We start from the raw sequence: 13,760 nt of genomic DNA on the forward strand, positions 1-13,760 counted from the left end.
TTGCGGGTTGTATTTTTTTTTCCTCTCCTTTGTTTTCTCTCTCTTTTTCTCCACACAAGATCGAGTCTCTACCCATCCGAAGCAAAATAAAACAAACAAACAAAAAGTCTACACCAAATACACTGACAACATGGATACCATGAACAAGTTGTGCCGAATCGCGAGAGTCCTCGGCTGGCGGGATGGGGACAGGGTGAGGGTCAGGGTGGGGGTGGCCAAGAAGTCCTACGTTGAAAGAGGAGAGGGTGAGGAACCATCCAAAAATATTAATAATAAAAATAACAATAAAATAATAATAAATACTGTCCGAGGCACTGAGAGCTGCAGCTGGGGCTCTGGACTTGAGAAGCTGAGCGGACGGATTGATGGATGGGGGGGTGGCAGAGGGAAGATGGGTTTCCTGGCTGCCAGTGTGTATGCTGGGGGTGTCGGGGCTGGGGGTTGTGTGTGTGTGCCTCTCACTGCGTGCCGGCAGCTGCGGCGCAGGTGGACAGAGCCCACCCGGGAAGGCAGTAGTAGGGGTAGTAGTAGGATGGCTGCAGAGAGAGCAGCGAGGGCGGCCGCAGCACCTCGCCAGGGTGGTACTGTCTCTGGTCGTCGCGCACCAGCACCTTGACGGCCACCTTCTTGGCGGCGGGGGCGGCGGCCAGGAGGTCGGCGGCCATCTGCCGCCGCTTGGTCTTGTAGCGCCGGTTCTGAAACCAGATCTTCACCTGCGTCTCGGTGAGCTTCAGCGAGGCGGCCAGGTCGGCCCGCTCGGGCCCCGACAAGTAGCGCTGGTGGTTGAAGCGCCGCTCCAGCTCGAAGACCTGCGCGTGGGAAAAGGCTGCGCGGGAGCGCTTCTTCCGCGGCTTCGGAGCCGCCGCCGCCTCCTCCTCCCTCGGCAGCAGATTCCCGCACTTGCCCGCTCCGTCCTCTTCCTCCGGAGGGCTGCGATCTGCGGGCAGGGCGAGAGCACGGCGGTCAGGGCAGGCAGGCAGCGGGACAGCGGCACCCGCGCACAGGCGGCCAGGCGCGCTCTCTGCGGCCGGTCCGCAGCGACGGGGCGAGCCCGCTGAGCCGCTGCCCGCCCCGTCGCCGGGACAGCCGCCGGCGGCAGCGGCCAGGGCTTCTCGCTCTCCTTTAAGCGCCGGGCGCCCTGGCGAGCTGCGGGCTCCGCCGGGCCAAAGGCCCTCCCCGATCCGCCCTCCCTCGCCCCGCGGGACGCGTTTCGGGTTTTCTCTCCCCTCCGGCACAACCGAGCCTGTCGCACAACTCCGGGGAGCCGGCGAGAGCCGCGGTCATCTCCGGTTCCCAGCCCTCCGGGGCCCTCCCGCCCTCCTCGCGCGGGCGCGGAGGAGCCGCCATCGGGGCCGCCCCTACCTGAGACGGCGGCCGACATCTCGCTGTCGCTGAGGCCGGTGGTGTCCCGCTCCGCCGCCTCCGGGGGCTGCGCCTCCTCCTCCGCCGGCCGCCCCCCGCCCGTGGCTTCTGCGGGGCGGGCGCTGCCACCGGCGCCCTCCTCCTCGGAGCGCCGCTCGCCCTCGGGGTCCTCGCTGAGCGCGGAGTCCGAGTCCCAGCTCGCCGGCGTCCGAGGGGCCGGGGCGCGGGCGGCGGGCGCGGGCAGCGGCGGGTCCTCGGCGGCGCCGCACAGCCGCCAGCCGCCGGCCGCCCCCGGGAGCGGCGGCCGCCCCGCCGCGTGGCGGGCGCCCTCCTCCTTCTTGTTGAGGATGGCTTGGATGGAAAAAGGCGTCAGGGCGTTGCCGCCGCGGACGGACATGGCCCGGCGACGGGCAAGCCCCGCGGACGAGCAGCGGACCGTGCCGCGTCTTCAGCTGGGCGACCGCATCGCCGGCCGCCGCCGCGCCGGTGCCGGGCCCTGTTCTGCCGCCGGGAGGGCGGGCGCCAGCGGGAGCAGCCTCTCTGCGCCACTGCCGGCCCGCCCGCCCATAGGGCCGGGGCCACCGGGGCCACCGCGCTGCGCCGGGCGCCGCCGCGGGTCCCTGGCGGCACGGGCGCTGCCTCCGCCCCGCTCTGTCCCGCCCCCGCCCGCCCTCCGCTTTTTCTGCCGGCGGCGCTGCCATCCCTCACGGCCGCCCGACAGCGCCGGCCCCGCGCCTTCCCATTGGGCAGCCCCCGCGCGCCCCGCCCGCCCATTGGCTCCCGCCGCGGGCCGATGCGGCTCCGCGGGGCGCGCGCCGGGGCGCGCCGTCCCTTTAACCCCTTGCGGCCCGCGGGGCGCCCCCGCCTCGCCCGGCCGAGGAGACCCTCGAAGGGACGGTCCCTCTCCGAGGCAGAAAGCGGCGGCTTCCACCTGGACAGTGCGGGATCGCACTGCAGAGATGTTTCCCCCCTCGCCGCGCCTCAGCAGAGCGCTGTAGCCTAGCGCGGGGGAAAGGTTCGGTCCCGACGGGAGAAGTGGCGGGGACGGGACCGACGCCGCAGTGTGGCGGGCATTGCTGCGCGCCGCTGGGGAAGAGCGTCGGAACTCGCCTGTTCCGAGTCTGTCCGGGGCCGAGACGCCGTACCCGTGCGGGGCAGTACGAGCTGCGGGATGAGCGCCCCAGCCCCCGGCCGCCCGCACTGTCGGGGTAAACGCGAATCAGCCTCGGCCGGTTTTGAAAAATGCGCTTTTCACTACTGCGTTTGTTTAAAAACATGGTCGGGTTTATGTTAAGTACGGTCTTCTGTCCATGGGGCTTATAAAGCCCGTATTAGGAAAGCAATTTCTCGCAGATTAAACTCTTTTCCCTAAACGATGCTTTCCCTAAAAGAAAACGGTCCTGCAAGGGAAGACTTTGGAAACTATTACACGCACGTGAATTGTATATCTGAGACTCGCTGCCAAAACAACAATATACCCCCAAGCATCACGCTTTTCTCTTTTTCAAATATTATTGGCTTTCTCGGAGCTAATAAAAATACCGGCAAGGGTATCAAGCAGGTACACGAGAAATGAAACGCCTGTGCTGCACGAACATGGGTGTTTGGTGCTGGGTGAACGCGGCAACATAAGGAGATAAAGCACAGAAAAAAGACACCCGCAAACTCACTTTGCTCCATGAACTAAATTCCCAGGGTGTCACCGGGCTTCTCCACAGGCGTGTGGCCACGCCAACACCTCCCTACTTGATCTCACAGAGATGAACGTCGGTTTGCAGTAGACTACGAAGTGACAATAATTGATTTTCAACGACTCTGGCACCAATTATATGTTTTCAATCATAATTTTTACATAAAAAGTAAATCCATAAAATAAATAATTCTACTTTCATACACAGCGCAAAGCTGGAGAGTACCTCTGCCTGACTAAGCGGGAACTGTCTTTATCTTTCTGAACAAACTCAGACCATTTTAATAACCTTGCTTGGACTCACCTTTTACCTATTTTTTTCCCTAGGAAAGCCATCGCTTTGCCACCAAAGACTTCGGTATCACGATACACTAAAGAAATATCCAAAGGGAATTTTTTTTAAGAGCTAGAGGTAAACGAGAAGCATCTAGGGAAGCTGCGAGAAATCCACTTACGAGAATATACGTAGGGGGATACTTAGGGCGCTAGGAAGGGTGTCCTGCACGAGTGTTTTAAAGGCTCCTTAACAGCCAAGAGATTAAATTTGGGATGTCAGAAGAGATGAGCGGCCTCAAACACGGGGATAGAGGAAGGGCTGGGAACGCGGGTTGTGGGAGACGTGGTTTGGATTGGCGGCCAGAAGGGGGTTCGGGGCACGGCGGAGACGGGAACCCCGGACAGGGGGTTTCTTTTGTCGGGCTCTGCTCAGGTGCGGCAGAGCGCCCCGAGAGAGGCAAAGCGGGCGAGCGGGGGACCGGCGAGCGGCGGGGAGGAGAGCGAGCCTCTCCCGGTGCAGCCTCCCGCCGTGCTCCGGCACGGCTCTGATTTACAGAGTTTTGTGCCCAAGCTGTTGAAATACCTGCGTATGGTTTACAGTGGCTGTAATTCTTTGCTAATTTGCTCAGCTCTTCCTTCCCCCCATCTCCTTTTCTCTTTTTCTTTCTTAATTTTTTCCCTCCTCCGCCTACTCAGGCGATCTCTGCAGCCTATTTCTGATCAGCAAACCTCTGTTTGGGGGAGGAAATGCCTGGGGAAGAGGCCGGGAGGAGAGCGGGGTAAGGCGCAGAGAGCGGCGGAGCGGAGGGAGGCCGGGCAGGGCCGGCGTGCCGGGGCCGGGGGCCAGCTGGGTGGTCTCGGCCCGCCCGGCCCCCAGCCCCGCCGGGGAGACGGGCACCGGGAGGGAGGGAGAGAGGGAAGGGGGGATGGATGGAGGGATGGGGGAGAGCGGCGGCCCGGCTGTGCCCCGTGCTGTGCCCCGTGCTCTGGCGTGGGGCTGGCCCCGCTCCGGCCGCGCTCCGCCGGGGCAGCACCGGAGCGCTCGGGCTTCCCGTTCACGGCGTGAGGGGGCACAGGGCCCCCTCCGAGCGTGCGACGGAGAAACCGGGAAAGTCTCTCTGGAAAAGGCTCGGAGTGGACGTGATGGACGCAGTGGAGAGGCAGGGGATGTCTGAGGGGGGCACGATTCCCACCTTGCCTCCATCCTTGGCAGAGCTCCGCACCTCCCATTCCTCGCCGTCTCGAAGCGGCCACAAGCCTTAATACACGCACCGTGATATACCATAACACACGGATCCCGCGTTTCTCAGTCGTGTATTACATTTCAGCGGGGAAACACCAAACCCGCCGTGCCCACAGCTGCCTCTCCCCGCTCCCACCGGAGACCCTCGGCTGGCTGTTCCGGGGCCCGGCTCGCTGTCCCGGACCCGCCTGGCTGTCTCGGGGCCTGGCTCTCTGTCCCGGAGCCTGGCTCGCTGTCCCGGACCCGGCTCGCTGTCCCGGGGCCTGTCTCGCTGTTCCGGGGCCTTTCTCGCTGTCCCGGGGCCTGCTCGCTGTCCCGGGCCCGGCTCGCTGTCCCGGGCCCGGCTCGCTGTCCCGGGCCCGGCTGGCCCCACTGTCCCTCCGCCGTCCCGGGGCCGTGCCGGTGCCGCCGGTGGCCGGGCTGCCCCACCTAGAGGCGGCCAGGCCGCACTGCCCGGGCTGCCCTCGGGGCCGCGCTCGGCGGGGACAGCGGGGCCGAGGCGGACACCTGGGTGCCAAGGCACGGCCCCGGTGCCCGGTGTGCAGTGACAAACCACGGCGGGAGCGGGACAGCGGAGGGGAGCCTGCCTGGCTGCCCTGTGGGGCGGCTTCTCTCAGCCACCGGAGCGTTCTGAGCCAGGTGAGAGGCAGCGCTCCCACAGAAACGCTGCCGATGACACGTGGGGTGATGAAATGGGGAAAGATGTTCTGCTTATAAAGCCTTTTTACCACATGTGAAAGCACAAGGAAAGGTGGCTGCAAAACCTTAAAAAAGCCTTTGTAAAGAGCACAGATTTCTCCAAAATATATAATACTGTATAAAGAGACCCAGATGATCCCCTGGCTGGGAGTACAGTGCACTGGGAAAAGGAAACATTATAGCTTTTCTTTCAGGGTAGGATTTGCCCAGTATGGAAAAATAATTAGTGGTGTAATCTCCATGTGCCAGTTTTGGGGCAGAGCCAAGCTAGCACGGCACCACTTCTGCCTTCCAAGCTCTTCTCAGCTCTGAGGAAGGCCAAGGAGCTTCATGGCCAGGGGCTGCCACACACTGCAGCCCTCCTGCAGCACCTCCCAGAGCCTGCATGGTGCTATGGTGGTAGCTATTACTTTTGCCATACCTTATTAGAGGTGATTTTTTTCTAGACACAAGCTGTCTTTCCAAACTGGTTTTCCTCCTCATATACTCAGGGCAATGCAAATCCTTGCTGAGTCTCCTGCTGGGTCTTTCAGGGACTTAGATGGAAGATGGCAGTGGTACAAACAGTGCTTCCTTCTGTAAGGAATTTGAATCCCTTGTTGGTAATGGGGAAGATTTCTTTCATGGCTTTTACCTCAGCTGTGCTGCTCTCTGGCTGTGCAACAAAGGCACACAGACATATCCTGGACAGGTTTTGACTCCACTTCTTGAATCAATTTATTGAAACAATTTATTTCCAACAAATGTAACTGTAACTACACAGTAGGTGAGAGCTGTACATCTCTAAACCCCTCTCCTCTCAAGATTTCTCTATGTATTTCACAAGGGATCTCATATAAGTGACTGCTGCAACACTCAGTCTTCAAATTGCTTTTTGCAGTTGACATCAGGATCCTGTGCTATTGCTGAGATGTCACCTGCAGGATGCTTCAGACTTGAGTGAGAGGAGGATTTACCTTCCACAATTAAGAGAAAAATTTGAATTATTTTTAGAATTCAACTGAATATGTGCAGATGTAATTCTGACAATGAGATCTTTATTCTCACTAATGTGACAACCTTTTAACAAATTAGCTCAGTATGTTTTAATAGCTGCTTTACAATCCCTTTCATTCCTTATATGGGGAAAAGCCCATGTCCTTTAGGGCTGGGAGGCTCAAACAAAAACATTTCTACAGCAGTTTATAACCAAACTGGAAAGAATGCCTGAATTTTGCTGGTTGCATATATGCAGTGACACAATTTCTCCCAGTTTTATTGTTCAGAGATGCTATTTCTGGGAAAACCAACCCAAATCTCCCTCTTGTTGCTTCATCTTTACACTAACAAGTGAAGACTTGGCATGCAGAGAACCAAGCATGAAAATAAACCTACCAACATTTCATTTCACTGCATGGCAGTTTCTCCTGAATTATTCCTCCTTGCAAGACCTTGACAGGGAAAAGACACGCAGGCTGTCTAACCACATCATGCTCTCAGGAAGGAGTGGAGCTGCATGGTTGTGTCTGGTGCTTAGTGCCAGGAGGCAACAAGTTCTGTACTCACTGAGAGCCCTGTCCCACAACAGCCTCCAGGCACCACCAGCTTTTGAAACAAATCTTCTCTTTGACTGTCTCCTTATTTCTATGCTAGGTTTCCTGCTAAAGACATAAATGGCTATAAGTTTCTTACTTTCTCATGCAGTTACTTATAGGATAGCAATACAACCTGGATAAGATTAGCTTGCTTTACTAACAAAAACCAAATCAGCATGTGCAAATAGCCAGGTGCTTCTAACAGTCATTAAGTAAAGCTTTTGCAGGTCCTGTATTTAGCTTTTAATCTGTTTTATTTCCAGTATCTGATAGAAAAATTGAAGTAGAAATGTCATGTATGAGTGAGTCATCCATACAGTATATTTACTTGTTCTGAATTTTTCCCTATTATTTAGTAGGGAAATTATTATTATTATTTAGATAGTCATTTTAATGACTATCAACCATATTACAATATATGCATTTGTTGTGTGCAAGTTTCCAGGCTTTTAAGAACACTCCTAACACAGATGAATAATTTGATGTTTATTTGGTACAACATCATATGAAGTCCAGGTTTCCTTTGCTACTGCTCTTCCACCTATATAGAAATAATAACCTTTCCTACTTTTTGTTTGAAGTAGTGGAGCTCATATGATAGACTATGATTTCACATATGATAGACTAACTTGGTAACTAAATCAATGGCTGCATTGGGGTATTTAACATTTAAATATTTTTATTGCTTTTGATGCTCAGGTAAATCAAATGAGCATCTCAGGATACTGGCACTGTTTACTACTGAAGTGATTTTACCTCTTTGTCTAGGAGACACTTCTTTATTGATAGCAATTCAGTAGTAATTTTATATTAATGTTTCTATCTCTTTATTATTCATATCAGGAGTAGACACCCACCAAAGGTAAAATCTGGGAGCGTTTGGGACTTAAACATTTTCACAGATCACCGGTTGCTCAAAAATTTCAGATTTTGAGATCAAGGACTTGTTTGTTTCACATCCTTCTCCCACTGAATAGGAAGTCTGAACTGTGGAGATGGGATGTGACATTTCTGTGTGTTTTGGGCAGTCTCCTGCATGCAGTGCTGGTTGATGGGATGCTGCTTTGAGGAGCAACCTGACTCAGGAGCTCCTGTACTGACTCAAGTGTCTCAAACATGGTGTGCTGTGGAGATGAGAGTTGTGGAATATCCATCCTATTTTGGACCCAGGCCTGTGTGATTGCCTTCCTGTGTTGGAAGGGCAGTCAGAGGTGTCAGAGCAGCAGCAGCTGCACCCAGGTTTGGGTCTGGTGCCAGCAGTGCCCAGCAGAGAAGGAAGCCAGGCAGTTTAGACCAAGGTTCTCACTCCATGTGAGGGAGGCACCCCAGCCTCCTTGGGAGCACTGTGACCCCTCTGGGAGGGAATTCCCCAGCTCTGCCTCCAGCTCTGCCTTCTGTGTGATGGGGCTCCCTGCCTGCAGCTGCCCTGCAAGCTCACGCTGCTGGCCTTGCCCAGTGACCTGGGGTGGAGCAGCCAAGCCAAGCAGTTTGAGCATGGAGAGCTGGGATCCAGGGCTGAGTTTATGGAGTTAGGGCAATTAGCAGGTTCACTGTGTGAGTTGTTTCCACTGGCAATGATTTTGTATGTACAGTGACTGTACGTTACATCTGAACACAGCTTTTACATTCAATCAGTAATTCTTTTGGCTTGCTCAGTGAGAATGCAAATACTTACATGAACTTCACAACTAAATTAGTGACTCTCTTTTGTTCAGTACACCTGCAGATTGAATTGGCTGCCTGAAAATAACGAACCAAAAAATCAAACATTAGACAAGTTGTCTGCAGGCAATACAGGTATTGTTCTTATTTTCTAAGTATTTCTTGAAGGAGAGATACTTTGGGCACGTCAGGTGTGGATGACTACTAATAAGCACCCTGTCTTCTCTTTGTACCCTACCCATTACATGACCAAGTGTAAATGAGATTGTTGGAAAAGCATCCAGTACTAAAGGATTCCTATGACTTAGTGGAAAACTCTTGTGATGGGAGATGGACAGAAATGTAGGTGGACAAAACATCAGTTATGGATTCCTTGGAAAACCAAGAAAATCCTTTTATTTCTCCAAGTTTTTCACAACTAAAGGATTCATAAATATGCCTGCAAGTAAAACAGGCATATTTCTGTAGTAGAGGAGTAGAGGAGTGCTGTCTGGAAGGAATTTTTCCAAGATGGCAAACTGTGATATCCTGCACTATGGATGAGGTTATTTTTGGCAGGACAAATGAGAGCTTTCTGCTCTCTCTGCTTTGGGAGGAGGGCAGTCTGTAGTGTGACCTTCTGGTGCTTTATAGTATCATCTGTATTTTATGAGAGCTGATTAACAACCCCATGCTTTTGTGCATGTTCTCTTAGGTTTCCAAGCCTGTACAGGACCAAAGTAAACTGCTGCCTGTAGGAAGCATTAAAACACAGGCTTTGGTAAAAATGTTGCTATCAACTCTCCTTTCAGATCTCTGGAGGACTTCAGATGTGGCTATATTTCTTTCACACACCGTGCACTTTGTGCAACGCCTCTCAAAGACTGTTCTGCACCAGATATGCTCCCCCATCAGGAAACACAATAAAATGAGTTGTTATGCTTTATAGCTCCAAAAAGATGTCTGCAGTATGGTCTTCTGCAAAATAAGCAACAAAGCTGTTGTAGTCCAAGATCTTTGTACTATTGTGATGATTTGGTCAGGCTGACTGAGCTTTCCAAACACAGAGGGAATGTATGTCTCTGGATCAGTCATGGATATCCATACCTCTGACTTTACCCATAGTCATCATGCGGGGAACAAAAATCTCTCATGGGCAAGGACCTGCATGTACAATCATATTTCTTTCACAAGGTTTAATTTATCTATTTTAGTGTCTCCTCAACATCTAACTGTAACAAACCCCTGCAAGAGTAAGACCTGAATGCTGACCCTGAATCCCTGTGAGCTGCTGGCAGGCTCTGGAAGAGCAGCAGTGTGCCAGAAGGAAGAGTGGACATCCTGCAGTCTGTGGAGGACATGGAAGAACTTCCACCTTCCAACCCCAAATGCCTCAGTCCTTGGCCTGCACATGGCCAGGTGCACCCTACAGCTCCTGGGGCTGCTTTCCTCATGGTGACTTCAGAAGCAGGCCTGGGCAGCTCAGGTACCTGCTTTGGTATAATGTAACAGCTGCTTTTACAGAGGATATAGTAAATATCAGAACACCTGGATAATGAGATAGTGAGATCCTTTCAGTGAGGAGGAGGCAAGTCTAGCAGCTGAGGAGCTGAAAAGACAAATCAGTGTCATTGCAGGGATCTATGAATTGTTTTGTTCCAATAGCCCTAGCCCTGTGGACTTGAAAAATTGAAAGTAGTAGTGGTGCTTGGGAGCATTGCAGTACCATATTCTTGCATTCAATAAACTGCTTTTCAGAAAGTGTTGATTCTGAGACTCCTGATAAGACCATCTTATGAATATAATGGGTTGTTACAGGCTGTAGCTTGCTTAGATACACATCCCTTGTCATGTGCCCCAGCATCTGGGCCCCAGCTGACAGAAAAATCCCCTGTGCATTTTCTCCAAGAGCCAGAGACTGTTCAATAATTTCCTTGAAGAACAGGTTTTATTTCCCCAACTTCTGGGTCAGCTGCTTTTTGATGTTGAGTCTGTCCCAGTTCTTGTTTTCTGCATCCTGGAAGCCTAAAAAGTGATTCCAGCCACATCAGAGTTAACTGAAAGAAATGAGGAATAAGGATGGCTAAGGAAAAGGGGATTATTATTGCTTTACTTGATATTTACACAACTTCCCTCATCATATTGACTCACAGAACCCAGTACAAATAAGGTAAAGGCCCCCAGGTAAAGGCTAACCTGTTTCAATGTCAGTATCTCCACGTACTCTTTCATCCACAAAAGTTCTTGGTCATGCCAAGAAGACTGAGACAAGGGAAGAATGGAGCTGAAGAAAGGATATTTTAAGAAATAAAAGGAGGACAAGGGCAAAGGGAGAGGTTACAATATATGTTACATTATATTATATGTGATTCAAGGTTGTGCAAGAAGCTGATGAGGAGAAGGGAAAGGGAAAAGAAAATAACAAGAGGAAAGCAAAGGAGAATGAGGTGGGATTAAAGGGATCCTGTGGGAGAATTGAAGTGCTGGGATGGGAACAAATGGACATTCAGTGAAAGACAGGTCAAATAAGAAGTGAGGATGGTGAGAATTAGTCTGGAAAAGTGCTAGGAAGAGGGGACTGGAAAATGAGAGAAATAAGAAGGACCTAAACAAGGAAACAGCATGGAATGGAATAGATGAATGGCTTCTATTAAACCACCAAATCTAACTCATTACACTTGAGGAAAAAAATGTTAAATGCACTGTTCCTGAAGAAGTTTGATGTGCCTATAAAGAGAGACCCACATTATATCGAATTTAATATTATATCTGGAAACAAAGCACTTGGTGGATCGGGCTTGTGCATGGCGTGCTGCACAGCCTTCTCACGGATGCAGAGTTGAAGAGAGCTGTTTCTGCTCAAGGGGGTGAGTCCTGCTGTGCCGTGCCGAGCAGCAGCTCAGGAGGAGCTAGTGGGTGGGTGGCTCGGATATCCAGGAGTGGTGGCCCAGGAGCATCCCAGCCCTGCCTTGCTCCTCTCTCGAGCCCTTGTGTGTCCTGTCGATGCTGCGCCGGGCTCTGGGTTCCAGCGGCAGGAGCGGGATCCTGCCCGTGCCCGCCGCTTACCTGGCAGGCACCCGTTGCCATCTAGTGGCTATTGTAGGACTCTCCGTGCCTGGAAAAGTTTTTTCCCAACCGAATTGCAACCCAGCGATTGCTTTTCTAGAGAAGGTTTGCGCAATTTGTCCCCACGAGCTCCTGAGCGACTTGCTCAGAAGCACAGGAGTGATGCTTGGAGTTCCTTTCTGTAGCACCCAGAGTTTGGCCTTGCTTTGCAATTAGATAGATTATTCACCTGCCTTCTAGGTGGGCATTTTACAGAAGGAGGAGTCTGGGAAAATCTCAAAAGCAGCTGAATAAGACCTCAGCCCTGCTGGGCTGGCTCCCTTACTGGCAAATGGGAGCTCAGCAGCACCAGGATCTTCACCTCTCACTTTTGATGATTCTGGCCAGATTATTGGAATAGGCTGGAAGTTTTTTGTCAGTATATTTTAGTATTTTCACCCTTGCTAGGTCCCAACTGGACCAAGACAAAATACTCTAGCTGTTGGGCCAGCACAGAGCAAATATTGGTCCAATGGGCATGTTGAACTGGCTCCAGACCATTCCTCTCCCCTGGTCCCTGAGAATTGAAGACATGGTACAGAGGGACAGTTTAAGACTGATGCCCTTGAATGAAAACCAAAGTAATTGGATTCCTTTTCGTTTTAGAGCTGCCAGTCACTTTCCACGAAAAGAGATGATAAAAGCTGAGAAAATTTGAGAAACATGGAAAAAGAAGGAGAGGAGTGAAGGAATGAGGTCTGTGGAGCAAGCCCTCTATTCACTGGTGTCTTTGAACAATCTTGTTATCTTAAAAGATCAAGCGGAAAAGTCTTAAGAAAAGAATTAGGTAAACTTGAAAAAGTGGAGTACCTCCCTTGCCCATTATATGACTTCCTTGAAAGGGAGACCACTATGAAGGAATGGAAGAATTTTCCTTTTCTGTCTCATAGAGTGCCTCAATACAGAACATCCCCACATCCTTTACTGTGGCAGCACCTACTTGGCTTTGTGCTCACTTGTGATGGATTATTCAGTTTTGGGTTATTGCCACTGTGGTGTATAATCATCATAGCAAATAATAACCAATTATTAAGTGCTTATCACTTACACACTGAGCCTATTGCTGTTTTCAGAAGAAAAACTTCCCCAGTTCTGGAAATACAACAAAACTCTGTGAATATTCATCATGAGGTGGTAGTGGTAACTGGACAGTGTTTTGTTCATGCAAGAAAAATGAAGCTCACAATATGTCTGTGGCAGCAAAGCTTTGTGCATGTGTTACATGGCCCAGCTGCCTTTCTTCTTTCCTGGATGCACTTGGAAAGGATCCCTGAGTCTGCTTGCTCCAGGCTAAGGCAAACCAAGGTATCCCTGCAAAGCATGACTGCAGGGCAAAAATCTGAATCTGTTGTATGAAACTCCCTCCACCAGACATGCTTTATAATGAAAAAAACTCCCAACCTTTTATTTATTTTTTAATGCAGAACTCTGTCCTTTTTATATGTTTATTTCAAAACAGACAAAAACTTTGCTCTATGCTTCTGCCTAAATTGAGGGTTTTATTCTGTTCTGCCTTTTCTTTTTTTTTTTCAGTAGAAAAGTGGGAAGAAAAATATATGAGCCACTGAAAGCTCAGAACAAATACAGCTTTGATTTTTGAAAACAGAAAAGTAACAAAACTAGATCAAGCAAAGTGCAGGTCTTAAGGGGGTGGGACCCCACTGTAAAGAGATTTGGTCATACAGGGAATAAAAGACAACAATTGCAACAGAGAATTTCAGGCTAGAGAAAATTCTTTACATCTAATGATCAGCAAGGGTTGGGTGCCATGGGGGTGGTGTGTGTTTGCCATCACTGGGTATCTGTGGGGTCTGGTCAGACATCACATACTTGGGACAGCCTGGAGTGCCAGCCCAGTGGACCAGCCAGCCTTTCCCTCCCCCCATCAGAGAGGCTGTCCCGTGCCTGACTTCCAGAGGTGTTGGTGCCAAACCTTCATAAAGAAATGGACCAACCTCTCAGAGCCTCCAGCCCCTCTGTGGTGGTCTGGCTCCACCCAGTGCTGTTGGCAGCCGGGTGTGGAAAGGGCACAACCTCCAGGGCCTCCCTGGCCTCTGTGGCCCTTCATGCTCATATCTGGTGGCTCCTCCACCTTCATGCCAGTCTCTGTCCACATGCCCTCCTCTGATCCAGAAAAGGAGGTGGCATCTTGCTGGGAATGGATGACTAC

General features: G+C 51.6%; 1 protein-coding gene across 1 annotated transcript; it reads right to left on the minus strand.

Moving 5' to 3' along the window:
• Positions 1–314: 314 nt before the first annotated feature.
• Positions 315–1,759, minus strand: NKX3-2 (NK3 homeobox 2). Its single transcript, XM_063158055.1, has 2 exons — positions 1,363–1,759; positions 315–937 (listed from the first exon to the last, which is right to left on the minus strand). Exons 1-2 carry the CDS (start codon positions 1,757–1,759, stop codon positions 459–461), a joined length of 876 nt encoding a protein of 291 aa, XP_063014125.1. The 3' UTR covers positions 315–458.
• Positions 1,760–13,760: the final 12,001 nt, after the last annotated feature.

Source organism: Melospiza melodia, chromosome 5 (assembly GCF_035770615.1).
Source record: "Melospiza melodia melodia isolate bMelMel2 chromosome 5, bMelMel2.pri, whole genome shotgun sequence".
NCBI lineage: Eukaryota > Metazoa > Chordata > Aves > Passeriformes > Passerellidae > Melospiza > Melospiza melodia.